At 47.5% G+C, this 19,100-nt stretch overlaps 1 protein-coding gene across 1 annotated transcript; it reads left to right on the forward strand.

Moving 5' to 3' along the window:
• Positions 1 to 14,297: 14,297 nt before the first annotated feature.
• Positions 14,298 to 19,021, forward strand: BAMBI (BMP and activin membrane bound inhibitor). The gene is made up of 3 exons (XM_042802222.1): positions 14,298 to 14,621; positions 17,512 to 17,802; positions 18,228 to 19,021. Exons 1-3 carry the CDS (start codon positions 14,546 to 14,548, stop codon positions 18,644 to 18,646), a joined length of 786 nt encoding a protein of 261 aa, XP_042658156.1. The 5' UTR covers positions 14,298 to 14,545; the 3' UTR covers positions 18,647 to 19,021.
• Positions 19,022 to 19,100: the final 79 nt, after the last annotated feature.

A 19,100-nucleotide genomic window follows, 5' to 3' on the forward strand; every position in this document is an offset into this window, starting at 1 on the left:
CGTCATTGTTGTGGAAGGAAACACCACACACCTCAATCTCTGTGAAATTTGTGGCTATTACACTGAAGAAGAAACAAAGGATGGGAGCCCCTCCACTGCTTTCAGAGGGGTTACTGGTTCTATCAGTGATGAAGACAGAGGGAAGGAGTGCTGTGGCTGGACATGTTTCTGCAGGCTGCCATACCAGGAAAATCAGGTGGACCAGGTTGCCTTTCAGCAATTAGCAGTGTCATCCAAAGCACAGAGCATGGTGATGATGGAGGGCTATAATCATCTGCATGTCTGCTGGGAAAGGATGAAGGAGATGCAGAGTGCCGAGAAATTCCAGTGCTTGTTGCTGTAATGAGTTTCATATATATATGCGTATATTTCTACCTGTATGAATGAGATGGAAAATGAATTATTTCCCCACTTCTTTATATATATAAAAAGTAATCAAAAAAGAAATTCTAGGTTTGAGTCTAACCAGTAGATCAAAACAGGTTGACCGTGAAGATAAAAGGTAATGTACGTACTGTTCAGGAATACAAAGTGAGAGAAGAGCAAACTAAAGACAAAAGATTTGAGTAAAATCAGAATTAGTACGTAATTTTAGGGAGGAAGCCTGAAGGAAAAAGGAGTTAAGCAGAACCAGTAATTCCTTTAAGTAATAATAATTTTTAAAGTGCTAAGAATACTAAAAGAATTGGCTCCAGCATGGACAAACAAAAGAAAAAGCAGTAAGAGATGGCACTTTCATAAGGTAGGAGTGTACAAAAAGTGAAAACTAGGTTTCTGGAAAAACATGGAATGAAACTCATCAGTGAAAAGAACAAATGTACACATTCAGTCAGGATTGCCCGATGCAGGAACACGGCTGGGGAGCAGCCTGCAGAAAGTACATTGCAGATTGTCTGAGAGTCCATCCTGTATATTACGAGCTGAATGTGGTCACTGGTGTTGTATCTGTCAAACATGGGCTGGCTAGTGATGCTGGTCTTCCTAAACTCCCTCTCTAGCTAATAGTCTCCCCTTACAAAGAAATTTGGACTGCCTTAGCTAGCCAACTATTCAGGAACATCCTTTGGAGTAGCCTGTATGCTTGCAAGAGGGAGATTAGCTTCTTCATTATGAAGAGCTTTTCAGCATATGTCCTGGTGTGTTGCTGTTGCAGAAAAGCAACAAATTCAGAGGTGTAAACCACATTCCAGTCTGCAAGATAGACAAAGTCGGTCAAAGAGGGCCTGAGGTGTGGCGTGATGCTTGTATTTGTAGACTGCAGTTTGGAAAGAGTCTGGAGGAGAACAAGGACAATGATCTCCAAAACATGACCTGCCAGAGAGACCTGGAAAAACAGGGGTAGCTTAGCCTGGGGAAGCCTAGGGGGGCGAGAGGGGAACACTCAATATGCAAATCTTCAAATATATAGAGGGCTGTTGCAAGAAGAAAAATATATTCTGTGTCCTTGGCAGATAGTACAAGGAATAAGCCGCTTAGCCTGCACCACGGAAGACTTGGGTTACTGTTTATAATAAGATACAAGAAGTGAAGGGCTGCCCTGGAAAGCTGTGGGACCCCTGCACTGGGTGCCAGTGAAGACCACGTGGGGCAAGTATCTGCTGTAGGGAGACATGATCCTGCTCTCGACAAGGAGAATAGCTTTGATGATCTTTTAAGATCCTTCCTAGCCCTATTTATTTACGTAGGTGTTTTGTTTTTTTGGTTTGTTTGTTTGTTTGTTTGTTTTAATCAGACATTACTTTTATTTTCCCTTGGTTCTGAAGTGATAATCTATGCCAGGATAGTTTAATGCTGCCTGCAGCTCTTTCCTTGTCATTCTGGATGATTATAAGTGAAATTCCAGCATCTGTAGAACTTGATGACTTCAATTTTGGATGCTGAAAAAGTCTTGCATGTTATTTTATGTACTGGAACAGGAATCCAATGTGGGGTAGGACAGCTCTTTGTGTAATTAGATGCTTTCTGAAGCTGGATTGAGAAATACAGTTAATTTCTGCTCCTTTCCTTTATTCTTAAGGGGTGAAACTAGATGGTACCTGATGATTTCCACATGGATATGCCTTGTATTTCATAATGCTTTTCGGTTAAAGGCACTGTGCAAGAGAAAACCAGAAGAAGAGAAGATCTTGAATATTGAGGTCTTCTGGACTCCTGAAGTATAACACTCCATCCACAGTACACTGCTTTCTGCTGAGGGAAAATAATCTGTTGAAGTAAGTGTGATTTTTTCCAATGGGGATACTTTCATGAGTGTTGCTGCTGGGTGTGCAAATTCACCAACTCATTCTGACTGTAGGTGTTGCATGGCTTTTACCAACAACTTGCTCTGCTTTCCACGTCTGCCACATTCAGACCTGGTTTGTAACCATCATTCTTTGGTAATACATAAGAGCATTTCTGTGGCAAATGAGAGATTAGTGCTATTAAATTCCCCTGAAGAATCTCAGTCTTAAGGTTGGAAGAAATAAGAAGCTTGAGAGCAAGTTATTGTGCTTTCTGAATCAGCTGTAGGATTGTTCTTGGTAGTGGTCCAGTGAAGTTTAATATCATGATAAGAGTCATGGGGGCTGGTGACAGAATTACATGTTTCACAATTTATAGAGAATCAATTGCCATTTATTTCACTTCCTTCAGAGTTGGCATGTGTGTTTCTATTCAGGATTGTCACCCACACCACAGCTGAGAAGACACAGGTCTTTTAATCAAATATCATGAGAATTAATCATTTTGACTGGTTTTTGTACTGAGCTTTGGGGATCTTCTGGAAGAAACATGCTTTATTGCATACCACCACATTTCTAAGCAGTCTGTGCTGAGGGATTCTGAGACAGCTGTGAGGTTTTAAGCATTAAGGTAGGACCCTGGCACAGTTTCCATTTCCAGATTTCTGACAACCCCTTCTTTCAACACAAATGAAGTAAGTAAATCTCTGACACAAATGTGGTGTAGAGGACTGCTCCAGATGTGCCAGCAAAGAGGGAAGGATCATGTTTTTTGAAAAAGCCATGTCATTTGTGCTTTCCTAATTACATCACTGAAATCAGAAAGGAAAAAAATCAATTAGCCACAGTGAGATATTTCTAATCCAAGCATTCCTGCAGGATGGTCAGGGATGGAGTAGGCCATGGGGAGATTTGTTTTCTGGGCACAGTGAAAAATCCTGAGCTTGGCATGCTGGAAATAATGATCTGTTTCTGGAGCAAGGTACCAGGTTTTAGGAATGAATGTATGAGTGATGTTGCAGAATTGCCAAAAAGGATGCAGAGGCCCCCTTTCAGCAGCGAGAGGGATCCTGACTGCACTGTCCCGCACAGGGGGTGTCCCTGAAGGCTCCTGCCCTCCCGCCAAACATCTGCTCCTCAGATTTCAAGTGTACCTCCACCTCTTTGTGCTCTCTCTGCACCTACCCCTCACCTCCAGTTCTTCCCAGCACCTCCGCAGTGCCAGCTGGACTCCTCGGCTTGTCAACTTGCAAACCAGTACAGAGGACAGCAATGACAATTTTTCACATGTGGGTGTTTGGCAGTGCCAGTGCCTGTCAGTCAGCATGTCCTTAGACTTCATTACTGCATCCCTTTTTCCTGGCACATCACACCTTGTTCCTTCACTGCGGTGCCGGGGCCAGTTTTTCTCACTGCAGGGTTTGCACTCCGATCCACTCGGTGCTTTTCGCTCTGGTGGCTCATTTCTTGTCCTTCCTCTCTGCTAGCTTTATGGGTTCCTCTACATTTTGGCCTGTTTTCATTCTACTTTTCCTTGTTCAGCTGCTTAGTACATCTTGCTGTTGCTACTTTCTAGCTTCATGTGTAAAAACAAGGGAAAATATTGTGAGCAAGAGAGGCAAAAGTAAGTTCAGGTTTTTGGGGAGACGCCTGAAGAGCACGTCAGTAGGGATGATCTTGAGCTCCCTTGGTGCTGACCGTACGTGAAGAGCAGAGATTTACATGGGAGCCCACCCGCACAGGGAAGGGCATGGGTAGATATTCTCAGGTCCTCGCTATTTGCCAGTGATGCAGTATTTTCATCGCTCCCCCTCAGACCCTCTTCTGAGGCTGGGGAGGATAACCCAGCCTCAGCCTGAGCACAAGGCTGGCACTGGGGAAAGAGCAGCCCCAGAACCACGCTAAGCCCTGGAGCCCTGCTGCCGCCCAGCATGCCCGCGCTGGCCGGGGTGTCTCACAACCCCCGTGTGACAGGGAAGCAGCACGGAACCATATCAGCTTTGCATGACAGAGCTTCACAGCCAGCACAAGATTCCCAGCATACATTTTCAGTATGTTTCTCTGGAGGCAGAGAATGAAAGGGTAGGGTGAAGGTGCAAAGGTAGCAACTTCTTCTCTAGAAGGCCAGGGGAAATGAAGTATTTGGATAATAAATCACTTAATCTAGGGGATAATATGTAGAGAGGTCTGCTAACTCCCTGCGAGTGGTGGGAGGAGGAGGCTTGCAGTGCTCCAGGGGAGGGCTCACCTGGCAGGACACCCAGCCTCCTGCTCACAGCCCCTGAGCATCTTCAGCTGGCGCTGGTGTTGTTCTCATCTTCGCGAGTGACCGTCCCTTTTCCTTCTCCCCTATTTCTGTCTCTCCCTCATTCTCCTGCTGATCTCCCCTTTTGCTTAATAGTACAAAAATGTCGTCTAGTGCATGTAAGTGTGTCTGAGTGCCATTTCTGCCGCAGCAAGGGGGGCAGGCAGAGAAATCCTGTGCCAGGCTCCTCAGGGCTGAATCGAGTGGCACCTCCTGCTACAGGAAATATAAGTGTTTCAGCCGGCATTTGCATCATGAATTAACAGATGTTGTTTTAACCTGAGGGTTTCAGGAAGGGCAAAGAGACTGGGTCAAATGAAATGATGCTGGCTTGACATGGCACACGGGGCAGAGCTGGTGGCAGCACTCCCCTCTGCCACCCCTGCTTTGAAAACAGCAGCGCACAAGGTCCTCCTTCTTTTGGCACAGAGATTGAGTCCAGCTTTATTTATGGGAATGAAATTCAGACAAATATAACCGGTATTTATTTAGAAATGCAAGTATCTAGGGCTAACAACAGGGATACTAATTAATTCAGATTGTTGTGTCTGATTATGGTTATGCTAATAGCCAGTTGCTAAGTGTTCAGCAGAAGTTTCCCTTAATTGGGCTTCTAACACTGGCCTTCTGTTATTCCCAGGATTAGGAAAGATGAGTTTAAAACCTGCAACTGGGAGGGAAAAGAAGATTCTTCTGTGCATTATCAGTCTTCCTGTCAGGCTCTCCAAGCAGAACTAGCGACACATTTAGTATGAGGCTGAATGTGTCTTTAAAGAGATTGATATAGTTTCGTTTCATTAGGACTCTGATAGTGACAATAAAAGTGAGAACTAGATTATGATTGAATCTATTGAAAAAGGAGACGGACATAGACGTGCCGCTTGGAGCACGTGGTCGTGCCGGGGCAGGGGTGTGCGGCAGACGGGGCTGCAGCAGGCGCAGGCGGCACGGTGCTACCATCAGTACCAAAGGTGATGAAGATAAGACAAAGCAGTTGGCCAGCATGTTCACAGCCTATGACAGACAGGTATATTTGCTGAAGGCCATAATTCAGCCTCTTTGTTGCTTTTGGTAAGTAGGAGCTTCATCCTCACAGCACAGCTCACTTTGGCTCTCAGACTGCAACAGAGCCATGCTCACTACCTCCTCTTTATGATTTTGTTGTGTCTATAAACAATAAGCATGAGTGTGTGACAGTGGTGAGCACAAACAAGTAGAAGAGCAGCACGTTGGAGGTATGGCAGAGGAAGGTGATGGCAGCCTGGAGGAGGCAAGCACCAGTCATGTTCTGCAGCGCAGAGGTGTGAAGCTGGAGGCTGCGGGCAAGGCTTGTCACTGGCTGTAGGGCAGCACTGGCTCCAGGGCTCTGGTCAGCACTCCCCTGCTCCCCACCTCCAGCGTGTTTAACTCTCATGTCTCTCTACTGCCTTGCAATCCTTTACCTGGGGGGGCGGCCTCAGTTTAATGTCCTGCTCTGCTATATAATATTCTGTATTACAAAGGATGCTCTGGGAATAATCAGGACTGCTTTCTTACTCTGGGGCTTCTTAATTTTCTTTTTAGCCCTGTGTAACTCACGTGTCTTGCATTCTTCCCTTTAGTGGTTATGAAATAGGGGCCATACTTCCCCTTTCCAGGATTATCCACTCTCTCAACTCATCTCCCTGGTCCCCTCACTGCCTCTCAGCCCTGGACTGTGAGGAATTTGAGTTTCTGTTCCACTTGGTATTACTTTCGCCAACACTCTGCTTCCCTCCACCCATCCTTTCCTCTGCCTGATCTGCCTTTGATCTTGCAGTGCTCCTACAGATGAATCCCAGTGACATCTTAAGATGTTACTGGTATGAGCTGTGTATCCTTCTCTGTCTGAGATTATCCTCTGGGTGGCAGGACAGTGCTTAAACCTGTTCCTGGGGTGCTTTAGTGCCAGGCTGTCTGTGGCAGAGATGGGTGATCCCTTCTGCAGTCCCTGCCACAAGGGTGAGAGCCCCCAGGGAGAGCTAGCAGAAAACTGAGGATATGACCACCTTCACCCAGAGATGGTGGGTTTGGGTCTTCAGATGCTGCCCTGCCCAGCAGCTGGGGCATTCAGCACCTCCAGCCTGTCACATATCTGCCAAAGCTCGCTGCAGCTCCTTTTGCACTGTTATTTCTGTTTCTTACAATTTTTCCAACTCCCAGTTATCAGAATTACAAGCTGTCTCTGATACAGTTACTGATCCTGCCCTAGAACCAGAGGAGGGAAGCCTCCATCCTCTCACTTCATGGCCTCCCTGGCCAGCCCCGAGCACACCACCACATGCTGCTAGAATTTAAGCTAGTCCACAGCCTTTACTGACTCATAGCTCCTCATGTTCCCTGTCTCACAAATACTCTTATCCCTTCTGCTTTTCATGGTAAGGTAAGAATGAAAGTTTTATTCTTATTGTACATCTGTGCTTAGAGGTCCTGCTGAATTCTTTTTCAAACAGCAAACAGCAGCTTTCTGGGGCTGAATTATTAAGGTCTTATTAAGATACATATCCATCTTAAAGCTGCTGGTCCTTGCTCTAAGGTCTAGCTCTGCCTTTGGCCTTTTCTATTGTATTTGCAAATGCCTGTCAGAACTGGAGCTTGGTGTAAACTGGCAGAGTGCAGCCTACTTAAGTAGCTGAGACTCCAGTCTATTATAATGTGTATAGGCTTTCCTGACTTTCATTGACTGCCTTGTCTCTGGCATTTGGCTCTGAAATATGCAGCTCAGAAAACAGAGTTTGAGCAATAAATATTGACTAATACTGAGTAACATATCACTAGAAAGTTTCTTTATCTGCATCAAAAGCTTTCAGAGCTGCCATTGTAGAGGGCCTGCTGACAATAATTATTTGCAAGAGCCGAGAACAGCCTCACGTAGCCCCCAGCCCGGCAGAGCAGCCCCTGCAGAGTGTCCTGGGGTTTGACTGCTGAGTGTAAGTCCTTCAAGGAATTGCTGTCTGTGGTCAGGCCTCATGGACAGTCTGTCTTGCATGTACAAATACAAGCCTGAGATGCTTCATTAGAAAGGCAGTAGGCTCTTTTTTTCACAAGAGGCTGTGGTTTGACAGGCCCACATGACAGTTTCACTAGATGTCCTATATCCAAATTACAGCTTTCTGTAACAAATGTTACTTGAACTGTGTGTTCTGTCCTGCTACAGTGATATTAAATTTCCAGGTCTTTTTGGCTGTGTCATGACTCCAGAGATACCTCTCCTCTCCCATGTTCATGCTATGCTGTGTCAGGACATAACTAATGGTCTCTCATGCTTGGGATCTAAAGTGAATTCCTAATAGTTGCCATCCCTTATCTCTAGACACCTGATAACTCAGATCTGATAGGTGGTGCTTGACTTCTTAGGTACAGTTTATGAATTCTGACATTTAACACCTTTACATGGATTTTTCACAAGGTGATGGCTGAATCCTGGACGTTAACTCCTGCGTGCAGGATGCGGCTAGGGGTAAGGAGTTGATGTGAGCCCCAGCGTATCACCGAGTCCTGCACCCCTCTAAGCTATTCTGGCAATGGATTCCTCACCGCCACGCCTGCAGGCAGCTGCCTCCCCCCGTTCAAAAAGCAGCTGTCCCTCTTACCTAGCGCCTTTTAGGCCTGTTTTTGCACGGGACGAGTTCCGAGGCTCCGGCGCCTCCCTGCTAGGGTTGGCTTTGCCAGCAGAGGGCAAGACGTGCCCGCGGTGAGCCCGCAGCCGCCGCCCGGAGCCGGGGCTGCCGCTGCCTCACCGGCCTCCTGGCTCCGATTCGACCCCGACTGCATTAATCCAAAAGAGGGTTCAATAAACCCGGCACGGTGCTGGCGGCTCACTGATTCCTCCCCCCGCCTCCGCCAGCTACCGAGGCTGCGAGGAGCTCTCTGTGCTTAAGGAGTCAAAGGCGAAAATGCAGTTGTGTCTCCTTTCCAGACCCTGCCAAAAGCTGGCGTGAACGCAGCTCTAGCATCAGCGGGGGTGCAAGGCCAGGCACGGTGTTAGAGATACAGCAACACCCATACCGTGCCCAGGCAGAGTGAGAAGGGAAAGTGCAGGGCAGCACAAGCTCCTCTCCAGCATCCTCTGTCCCCTCCAGCAGAGCCTGCTCCCTGCCTCCTTGCAGGCCGGGGAGGCTGTGGAGGCGAGGGGCTGGGATGGCAGAGAGCGGGTTGTGCGGAGAAGGGATGAAAGTGAAGGGGTTGGAGCTGAATTGGTTGTTCTGCCACAGGGCAGGACAACATTTGTCCTTACGTGAGTGATCTGGTGCTCAGCGTGTGACTTCCAGTGCACAGTGAGAATAAACATACCCAAGATGCTACAGACAGGGGGGGGGTCTTGTACAGAAAGGAAAAGGAGGACTCTGTGGCCCCGAGATCAGTCAGATCTGGAGTAGCTGTCCCAAACGCATCAACTCCAGTGCTGCTGAGCTACCAACACATGAGGTAGACCTAGCCTGGGAGCATCTGGGCTGCAGCCGGGAGATGCGCAGGGCTGCGGCGGGAGCTGGGCTGGGCTGCAGCGGGGCAAGCCAGGCCCTGGCTGTCTCCTTCATGTGTGTCTCACTTTGTATTGAATGATGTTAAGCAGAGCTGGAGCTGGCGCCTCGGCCTCATTACCTTCAATTACAATAATTGTTGCCTCTCTCCAGTGTTTTGCATTTCTCCCTGGGGGAATCTCTCTGCTGCTTCTTTTCCAGCCTTGCTCCAGCTTCCCCATATCGATTGGATCGTTCTGGCCCCGGTCCTAGCAGCGATGCCTCCAGGAGGATAAATGCAAATCGTCCTATTGATTGGGAGGAGCAGGAGTGCTGCTCGTTTTGGGGAGAGAGGATTAGTTTTAAATGAAAAACAGTAAACTGATAAGCATGGCAGGAAACGCTTCACTTTCTAGGCTCCTTAAAAAAGTGTCTATCACATCCTGTATCTGGGGGGGATGCAGACTGGTGCCACCTGGATGCTATATAACATGTGCATGGAGAGGCAGACACTGGCCTTGTTTCTTATTTATTTTATGTGAACAGGTACCACTGAGCACCTCTGGAACACAGCTCCCCTCCTCCAGTTTGCAGGTAACCGAGTTTCACTGGGGACTTGCTAATTGCTGCTGAAAGTGAGCAGGCATGTAGCGTGCAGGCCCCCATCCACCTATTTGAACTGCCCCAGTTGTGGGGGATAAAGCTCCTGGGAGTTATTCACCTGTGGGAACCTGCTCGGCAGCTTGTCCGTCACAGGGGAGCGGCTGGGGAACGAGCCAGGCTTTGGGCTCTGCACAGTCTTACCTGGTGAAATGGCTACTTGATTCAGTAAATCTATGGCCAGATCCTGAATAGGGAAGACAAAGAAATTGCATAGAGTTCTATTATGTTCCCTGCCCTCTTGGGCTTTATTCTAAGCATAGTTATGCTAGCTTAAGCCTTTTTATTTTATTTTTTTAAAAAGGCAATAATTGGTGTAAATAAAGATAATTCAGTAGAATTAGTTTGTGTATATCATACCTGAAATTCTAGCAAATAACTGGGAAAAGAAAGTTATTTGTTGGCTAGTGTTGAGCAATTAACAAAAAAAAATTACTATGATTAATATTGCTCCAAAGATGCTTTAAACAGTCCCAATGGTTTTAACTTCATATAATTTCCAAATGAGAAAGTCCTAGCCAAATCATAATCACATGGTGCAGAAAAGTATGGATATGGTGCACAAACATTGCTTTTGACACTGATTTGAAATGACTGCAGTGTAGCAGTACTAACCTTTCCTTGCTGGTGAAATCAGCATCTTATGTGACAGTACTGGCAAATGCCAGCATGCACATGCAAATCCAGCAGTATGCAAATCCTCAGCTCCCTGAGGAATGTGGGTTTCCCCAGGACAGGCCTGCTGTGATGCCTTGACTATAAGGTGAATGTAGGATGAGTTTCCAAATTGCAGCTGTTATGCATTTCTATTTTTGCCTACATTTTTGGGGGGGTGGGTGGGTGGGGCAGGTGTGTGTGTATTGGTGGAAATGTTCAAACAAGCGGAGAATACTGCGTTAACACGGTTGTTGTTTGATAGAGGTATGTGGAAGGGTTGCATCCAAACATTTGGGGGAAATGGTGGTGAGTTGCCAGTATGCCAGGCAAGTTTGTAGACAGGTGAGAAATTAATTATAATGTTCAAAGCTTCCAGATGAAGAAATTACTTTTCACTGCAAAGCATTTTTCTAGGGTTTAAATCAGGGGCACCTGCAGGCTGAGGTTTTAACTTAATTTAGTCAAATTTGCAGGCATGATGCTGCTGGTGGCACATAAATGGTAGGCAGGAGCAGGAGGGACAGGCATTGATGACAATTTGTGTGAAAAAGAGAAAGGGAATATATGAAAGAATAAATACAAAGGGAGGAGGTTGAATTTTCTGAAGCTGGATTCCAAGAGCCAGAGAGGAGCTTTTCTCTGGTTCAATGTTAAATACTCAGAAAGTGCTGCCAGGTTGACCTCTGTCTTGGCTTGCCTTATTTTCCTCCTTGATCTAGGAAAAATCTAAACCCCTCATGCCAGTCGTCCTATCATGCCTGTGCTGGGGCTCTCAAGCACGTGGAACTTCTGGAGAAGGTGCTGGATGCAGTTTGGGATTTCATCGGAGGGATTTCACCAGCTGACATTGGGAGGGAGACTCTTGTATGGCTGCACTGCTCACATGCTCGTGGTGGAAAACTGTGAGCCTTTTCTTGAATGTGATTGTAGGGGAAAGCAGGCCCTGCGCTGAGCAGCTGCTTGCCTGGTAGGAGAAGGCTTGTTCTGGAATAGTTCAAGACCTTGGATGCTTGTTTGAATTGGTCTTTAGGAAGGACTCATCAGTTCTTAAGTCCTCCTGGCAGAAACTTGGCACTGCGCCTATTGGCCTGTGAAATTAAGTAAAAGAACCAGACCAGCATTTGAGTGGCCTGCAAAGTCTCTTTGAACAGATCACTTGGTTGGCAATTTCATTTTCTTAAAGACAAAATTTTGCATCTGTGACACAGTTTTGAGTGATGCAGAGGGGAACGTGCTCCTGTGAGATGCTTCACAAAGCAATCCCTTTCCCTGAGGTGCCCAGAGGCTGATTTTGCAACCAGGTCCTTCATTTGTGTTGGTTTCAAAGTGCTTCCCAGTATCTGGTGGGAGGGAGCAGCCCTGTGTGCTGTGGGGCTGCATAGTCGGTTCAAGTGGAGGCTCCAGGCTGCTCTCCCATGGCTGCTGGAGACACGTCATGCAGCCTCGGGCTCCTGACGCTTTCCTTGATAGTTCCTTATAGACATTATCCCACATTCCTTCTGGTTGCAGAACATGTTGTTATTATTGCTTTGTGCTGGGTCTGTCTCCTGTCCCTTTTTTACAGCCCAATCTGGTCCTGTTTGCTCTTGCCTCTAAAACAAAAGCAAATTAGCGCTGCAGAAGCTGAATTATTTTGTTTATGTTATGGTCTGTCACAACCCCACACAATCCTTGTGCATCTCCCTGAGCAGAGAACCAGCGAGTGAGGAGACACAGTAAGTCAGTCAAACCCTCCTGACACCCTGGCTTGATCTGCAAGTTCCCCGAAGGGGTCTTTAAATTAGTTGCTCGAGGGGGGGAACTAAGGCAGGGGAGTGATCCCCGCCACCCCTTTGTCACTTGTGGTACTTCAAGCACGCCTGTAGCATACAGAATTAGCATTTTTTTACAAAATTGTACCTCACAACTCGAACTAGACAGCTATCAATTAAATTTTCTGCTCAAAATTGATCTCGAGCACATTGCCTTCTAGTTAGTCTGTCCATGCTCCCTTGGCCAGGATGTTTATAATACTCAGGGAGTCTCTCATGTTACTTAGTGCAGTAATGTGGCTCCACGAATAAAAGCCATTTCCAGTCTGTCGGTATCACATGTAACAAATGAGATCTGCTAAATGCTCTTGTCATCAGTGGTAGGAACAGGAGAAACAGAATTACACATGTTGCTCTAATGATTCTAAGTTATAATGAATTATATTTTCGTATGTTTGCAAATGAGTGTCTGATAGCCGGTGCCAGAGTGGGAGATATGGCTTGGCTGATCTCGCTGTTTTTGTAATTTCTAAACAGAAACAAGAATTAGAAAATTACTTTGTGGTGGAGTGCAAATATGTATAACATAAGTGTAAAGACTGCGGTGCAGCATACGTGTATCTCTCTTATACATATGCAAATTGCAAGACTCACAGTAAAACCATTATAACGTGTGATGGCATCAGCGCTAATTAGCTCGAGATCCAGTCTGTTCCTCTCTGCCAAAGTAAACTGGAGTTATCTCAATCTCAGATTTCATATTTCCTCCTTTCTCTTTCAGAGAAGGAATGCCTCTGTCACAAGGTATTATGTCCTGAACTGAAAATGTCTTTAAAGACCCACAAAATATTTCAAATTAAAATTCTGAAGTAATTTTTGCTATTAACTTATTATCTACACACCATCCAACAGCTTTAATACTAGCGGCGGACCCAAATATTTAAAGCATTTTGCCCATAAATGGGAAACAGTCGGTGTGCAAGTGCTGTAGAAATCAAGGCTTATAAAATGTAATGAGAACAGAAAGGATAAAACTAAGTTAGCAAAGAGAAATTTTAACTATGGGGCACATTGTTTTCAGGACCAAGACGTGAAGGAAAACTGTCCAAACTAAACATGACCCACAGGAACTGTGTCAGAGCCGGGTGGTGGAACATCATCTCCTGCTTCCATCCCCAACAGCCGTTTTTTCGGAAGGAAATGTGGGAAGAATAGCGTTACCGCGGGGGGGTGTTTGCTAACGGCTCTGACCCACGGGTCCGTGGAAGTGACAGCAGCGTGGAAGACCCCGTGGGGCTGAGCGGGAGGCGCAGAAACCCACCCGAGCCGCACGGTGCACCCCCGGCCGTGGGAGTGACGTGGGACCGGGGGGGCTGGAGCCCGCCGCCGGGTTCCAGCCGAGCTGCTGTTAGCTCCACGGCGTGCCCCAGCGTGGGTTCTTCATTACCTTGGTTAAAAAAAAAAAAAAAAAAAAAAAAAGAAACAAAAAAAAACAAACAACAAACAAAAACAAACAAAATAAACAACAACCCCCCCCCCCCCCCAAAAAAAAAAAAAAACAACCAAAACCCAACAACTCGGCTTGCAGTGAAACTTCTGGCATCCCGGGTGTTGCAACACTTTTCGCACCCTCGCCCAGCCCTGAGCGTCAGGACCCGGCGGCGAGGGGCTGGCAGCGGCCGCGAGCCCGCGGGGGCCCGGGGGGGCGGCAGGGCCCGGGGCAGCGGCGGGGCTCGGCCGCGCTTCGGTTTGCCGCTGCCTTTCATCGCGCAGCGAGGGGTTTGTAACGCTCTTTATTCACCAACCGCGGCTCCGCCGAGCTTGCAGCCAGAGCCGCTCCGTTTGCTTAGGAAACTCGGCGCCGCTGCCTCCGTCAGGGGATGGATTGTGTTGAGAGATCCCGGCGGAGCCCCGAGCAGCGAGTGAGGGAGCTCCGTGCCGCCAGCCATCGCTGTCTCGGCGGAGCCCCGGGCCGGGGACCCGCACCCGGTGCCCGTCACTGGATTAAGCGGGGCTAACGGCCCGCGGGGCTCACGGCCCGCCCCGAGCCGCCGCCGCCCGGGGGCGCCGCGGGCGGGAGCGCACGTCGCGCCGGGGGGCGGGGAGGGGGCGGGGAGACACGCCCACCCCGAGCGGAGCGGCCAATGGGGCGGGGCAGGGCAGGGGGCGGGGCGCGGCGGCCCGGCGCCGGCCGTATTTACGGGGCGGGAGGCGCCGCCGCCGTGTCAGTGGGGCAGCGCGCGCCGGGGTGCAGCCGCCGCGCCCGGGGACGGGACGGGAGGGGAAGGCGAAGGCAGGGAGCCGCGGCCGTCCCCCCTGCCCGCCGCAGCGGTGGCCGCGCAACGGCTCTGCCCGCGGGCGAGCGGCTCCTCGGCGTTCCGGCGGGGCGGGGGCGGGGGCGGTGGCTCGGCCGTGCCTGCGCTGCGGGCTGTGGCGAGCGGCGCCGCGCCGCGGGTCGGGCTGGGCGGGTAAATGGATCGCCATTCCAGCTACATCTTCATCTGGCTGCAACTGGAGCTGTGCGCCATGGCCGTCCTGCTCACCAGAGGTGAGGCCGCGGCGGGTTGGGGGGGGAGGAAGCGGGGGGCGCGGGGTGTGCGGGCAGCCGGTGCCCGAGGGGAGCGGGGCGGCCGCGGGGAGCCGGGCCCGGGGGAGCCGTCGGGGCGGCGGCGGTGTCAGCGCGGCGGGGCCGGTGCCGGGGCCGGCGCTGCCTCGGTAGCCCCCTCGCCGACCCCTTTGTTGGCGGGAGCCGCCGGGGCTGCGCCCCCCGCCCCGTCCCTCCCCTCCCACCGGTCGCCGGTGTCTGTCAGCCCGAGCGCGGCGGCCCGGCCCCGAGCGAGCCCGCGGCGCCGAGGGGCGGCCGCGCCCTGCCCTGCCCTGTCACCAGCCCGCCGGGCAGCGGGGGCTGCCCGCCCGCCCGCCCAGCGCCCTCCCGAGGCAGCGGCGACCCGCTGGCTGCGCCTCATCGCCGTGCTCCGGGGAGGAGGTTAAAGGATAGGTTAGCGCCGTGATGATGTGCGACGGTATTTATTTATTTTGGAAGGAAGGCTGTAATTAACCCTAAATAACAGCCCTTGCAGCGTGCAGGGGGGAGCCTGCTGGCCCCATCAAAGCGGGCAGAACAGGGAGTGACTGAGTGATGTGAAGTCGCAGATACTGAAACTATGTGCCTGATAATGATATAATTAGGGGATCACAGACTTCTGGCTGCTGTTGACTTCAAAAGCTTTAAGAGAAGCCTGCAGTCTCTCCTGTAGCCATCTTGACTAAAAGCAGACATTTTTCTTTAATAGCTACATACAGTAACAAGAAAGTGGTGGGAACAGAAGGGCATTGTTCACTGTTTCAAAATACTAAATACCCTTTCTGGCCTTTTGCGTAGCACAGGAAGAAACTTTATGAATTGACAGAAATACAGTTTTAATACAAAGTCCATTCTGTTTTTCTGCAAACGTGGCTTTAATTAAAAAGCAGTTGAATTGACCTGATGACTAGCCTGTCAGATTTTTGTTTGTAAGATTTCTTAAGTCAATAAAATGTAGAATTTTGAGCGTGATTGTATAAACAGTTAAAATGGAAGTATGTGTGTTGTTTCACTTTCTTCCCGTGCTGTGCTGAGACTCATGAAAGGGCTGTCAGCTCTGGTGCTGTCCCTTGTTTGCATCTTATTTTTAACTCTCCTACAGTGAGAAAATGATGAAAATGATTTTTTCAGAGAGGGTAGGGGGAAGACCTCGCATAGAATGCTTAGGAAATGATTGAGTCTTTTTTCCACAGCACGCTGGATGACAGTGTGTGTGAATTAATGAAAAATTAGGTTACTTGGTCTAAAAGCCCAAGGGAATTGGTCTGGAGACAGTGAGACACTCCATCATTTGGCTTCTATTAAGCAGAGTTATTAAAGAGCAGCGGGAACTTCAAGGCCTGGAGCCTGCGGTAGCATTTTGAAGAAAGTCTTAAGGTAGGCTGAAGAGGGAAAGCTAACTTGGTTGGGTTGATCTTTAACATATTTCAGAATAGTTTTTAGGTATGAGGTGGTAGGAAGCGCCATAAGAAGGGATGGCAGCAAGGAAGCCTGTAGATTGATTTTTGAAGTGCAGACTATAGAAGGGAGACATCTGATAACTCAGTTGACTTTGAAAGCCTTGGTGCCACTATGACGGCAAGTACAGCAGGCGCACAAGAAGTAGTTTTGAGCCTGCTTCTCTGAGGATGGTTCCAAAATCTGTCCTCTTCCCAAACCTTGGATCGATGGCATGCCAAATTGTGTTTGAGTTGCAACTTGCCTAGAAAGAGTAACTTTTCCCTTCAGCACAGGACACACATAATTTGTACCAGAGCAGTTTGGAGAGCACAAAATGAAGAGTTTTATGAAGGGAACTGTTTTATCGCTTCCTTCAGAAATTTTTGAGGTTTCCTGAGAGATTTTTCATAGAGCTGGTAGAGGATTTTCAGTCTAAGTGTTTCCCCTTTTGACCGCATGTTGGATTGCATGCAGAATTGGGGAGGGGCAAGGGGGAGCTTTTAGCCTCGCAGTTTCACCCCATTTATTAACTTTACGTTTGAGTCGAGAGACATTGACTCTGGCAAACAGATTAATTATAAACTGCACTGTTTCTGTTTTATAATACTGATAAAAAAGCCTTCTTTCATGAACAGCTACTTAAAGAATTTTTCTCTTTCTGGAGAAATTACAAATAGTTGCCCAGTTTCACACAGTAAAAACCTTTCCTGACTGTGAGACTTAGATGGTAATGGTTTTAGCTAATAGCTTTATAAGGTGTTAGTTAAACTTTTTAAATTTTGGTACGGTATTGAGAGGTAATAAGCAATTCAGCAGTTCTGATTTTTTTTTTATTTGTCACACAAATATTTAAACCTAGTATTTTTGTTGTGCACTTATGTCCAGTTAAAAGAAGTGTTACCTTCATAAAATAGAATACTGTTCCTGTAGTAATGGCTTAAAACATAGATGTGACTTCCTTATAGGATTGAAAGTGTGTATTGCTTTTAAAACTGCAATTTCATTTTAAATGTCGTTTAATGCAACTGCTGACAGTGAGTGGAAGTAGCTATAAAATGGTCTTGTTAGTTATTTACCTTGAAAAAACAGCCACTGTGACCTTCCTCACTCCTCCTCCCTGCCCTTCCCCCAATCCCTGTTTTAGTGAAATGTTCTTGACTTAATTCAAAGGGTTATAGTACTAGTAATTAAAACAAGTGCCCCAAGGCATTTGCAAGGATTAAGGTTGCAGCAAGGTAGGCACTGTACAGTGGGAAGGAAACAACCCCTGCTCTCATGGATTTACAGTCTAGAGGAGTACCCCAAAACTGACACCGAGTTTGGTTGTGCGATACTTGTGTCTAATAAGAGCACTTAGTGAGGTGCCCTTGGAGGACCAAATTCTTACCTTTTCTGCACAATTTTTATTTTTTAGGTGAAATCAGATGCTACTGTGATGCTGCACACTGTGTTGCAACCGGCTACATGTGCAAATCTGAGCTTAGCGCCTGCTTTTCCAGACTGCTTGATCCTCAGAATACACATTCCCCACTTACTCATGGCTGCTTGGACTCTATTGCAAGCACAGCTGATATCTGCCAAGCCAAACAAGCACAAAACCACTCTGGCACCACCACCATGTCCACATTGGAATGCTGTCATGAAGATATGTGCAATTACAGAGGACTACATGATGTTTTGTCACCTTCCAGGGGCGATACTTCAGGTAGGGCAAGGAAGCTTCAGTGAAATCTCTCATCTGGTCATCAGGCTGGTGACAGTCAAAACTTTGTATGTCTGCTATTGATTTAGTTATTAATGTAAGTAGAGACATCAGAGGGAGAAGTGGGTGGCTGGATGCTGAGGAGCTTTTTTTTTTTGTCAGTGTTAGAGGTCTATCTTGCCAGCTTGACGTTGTTTCTAAAAAGCGATGGCAGTGGCATTCCTAGTTGAACCACCTATTGGGGTAAGAAATTCCATGTTATAAACAGCCTGAGAAACTCATCTTTTTCTTTATAGTGTTTTCTGTAGATGCTGCAGAGTGTGTAGCTGTGGCTCCTTAAATTTTTCAGTGTGGTGTTTAAGGGAGTTGCTTACATATAAACTAGTTGTTGATACTTGAAATAAGCTTCACATCTTTCCCCTTTGCAGGACAAGGGAGCAGATATCAACATGACAGCAGCAGGAATCTCATCACCAAGGTGCAGGAATTGACCTCTTCAAAAGAGTTATGGTTCAGGGCAGCTGTAATTGCTGTTCCTATAGCTGGTGGGCTAATCTTGGTGCTCCTTATCATGCTGGCCTTGCGGATGCTCAGGAGTGAAAATAAGAGACTTCAAGATCAACGACAGCAAATGCTCTCCCGTTTGCACTATAGTTTTCATGGACATCATTCGAAAAAAGGGCAGGTGGCAAAATTGGACTTGGAATGCATGGTGCCTGTGACTGGTCACGAGAACTGCTGCATGACCTGTGATAAAATGAGACATTCAGACCTCAGCAATGATAAAATTCTTTCACTAGTCCACTGGGGAATGTACAGCGGACATGGGAAGCTGGAATTTGTATGACCAATTATTTTTTAATCTGAGCTAAACTTACTCTCTGAACTCTTGAAGGCCTTTGGGTTCTGCTGGACAGGAGCACTTTATCTTAAAAACTCTCATAAATCATCTTTGAGAAACAAAGGATCTCTGCAAACAGAATCTTGGATATTTCTTCTGAAGGATTCCAAAAGCTGTCTTATTTGCACAGAGTAAAATACACTCAAATGTATTGTTTGCTTTAAAGTTATGAAAGCAAAAATTAGAAGTTGTAAACACTGTCACCAGGGTTATCTGAACTGTAGGGAGCTGAGAACTGAGTTATAATAAACTGTATGCAAGCTCCTATGTTTCCTGACTTATTGTAAAGATTTTTTTAAAATATATATATTTTGTCTGAAACTTGCTTGTGACTTTTGTTTTGGAAAAATTTTTTGGGGGGTGGTGGTGGGAAACGAATCAAGGTAGTATGCATGGTAAT

Source organism: Tyto alba, unplaced genomic scaffold (genome assembly GCF_018691265.1).
Source record: "Tyto alba isolate M040663 unplaced genomic scaffold, T.alba_DEE_v4.0 Super-Scaffold_38, whole genome shotgun sequence".
NCBI classification, from domain to species: domain Eukaryota; kingdom Metazoa; phylum Chordata; class Aves; order Strigiformes; family Tytonidae; genus Tyto; species Tyto alba.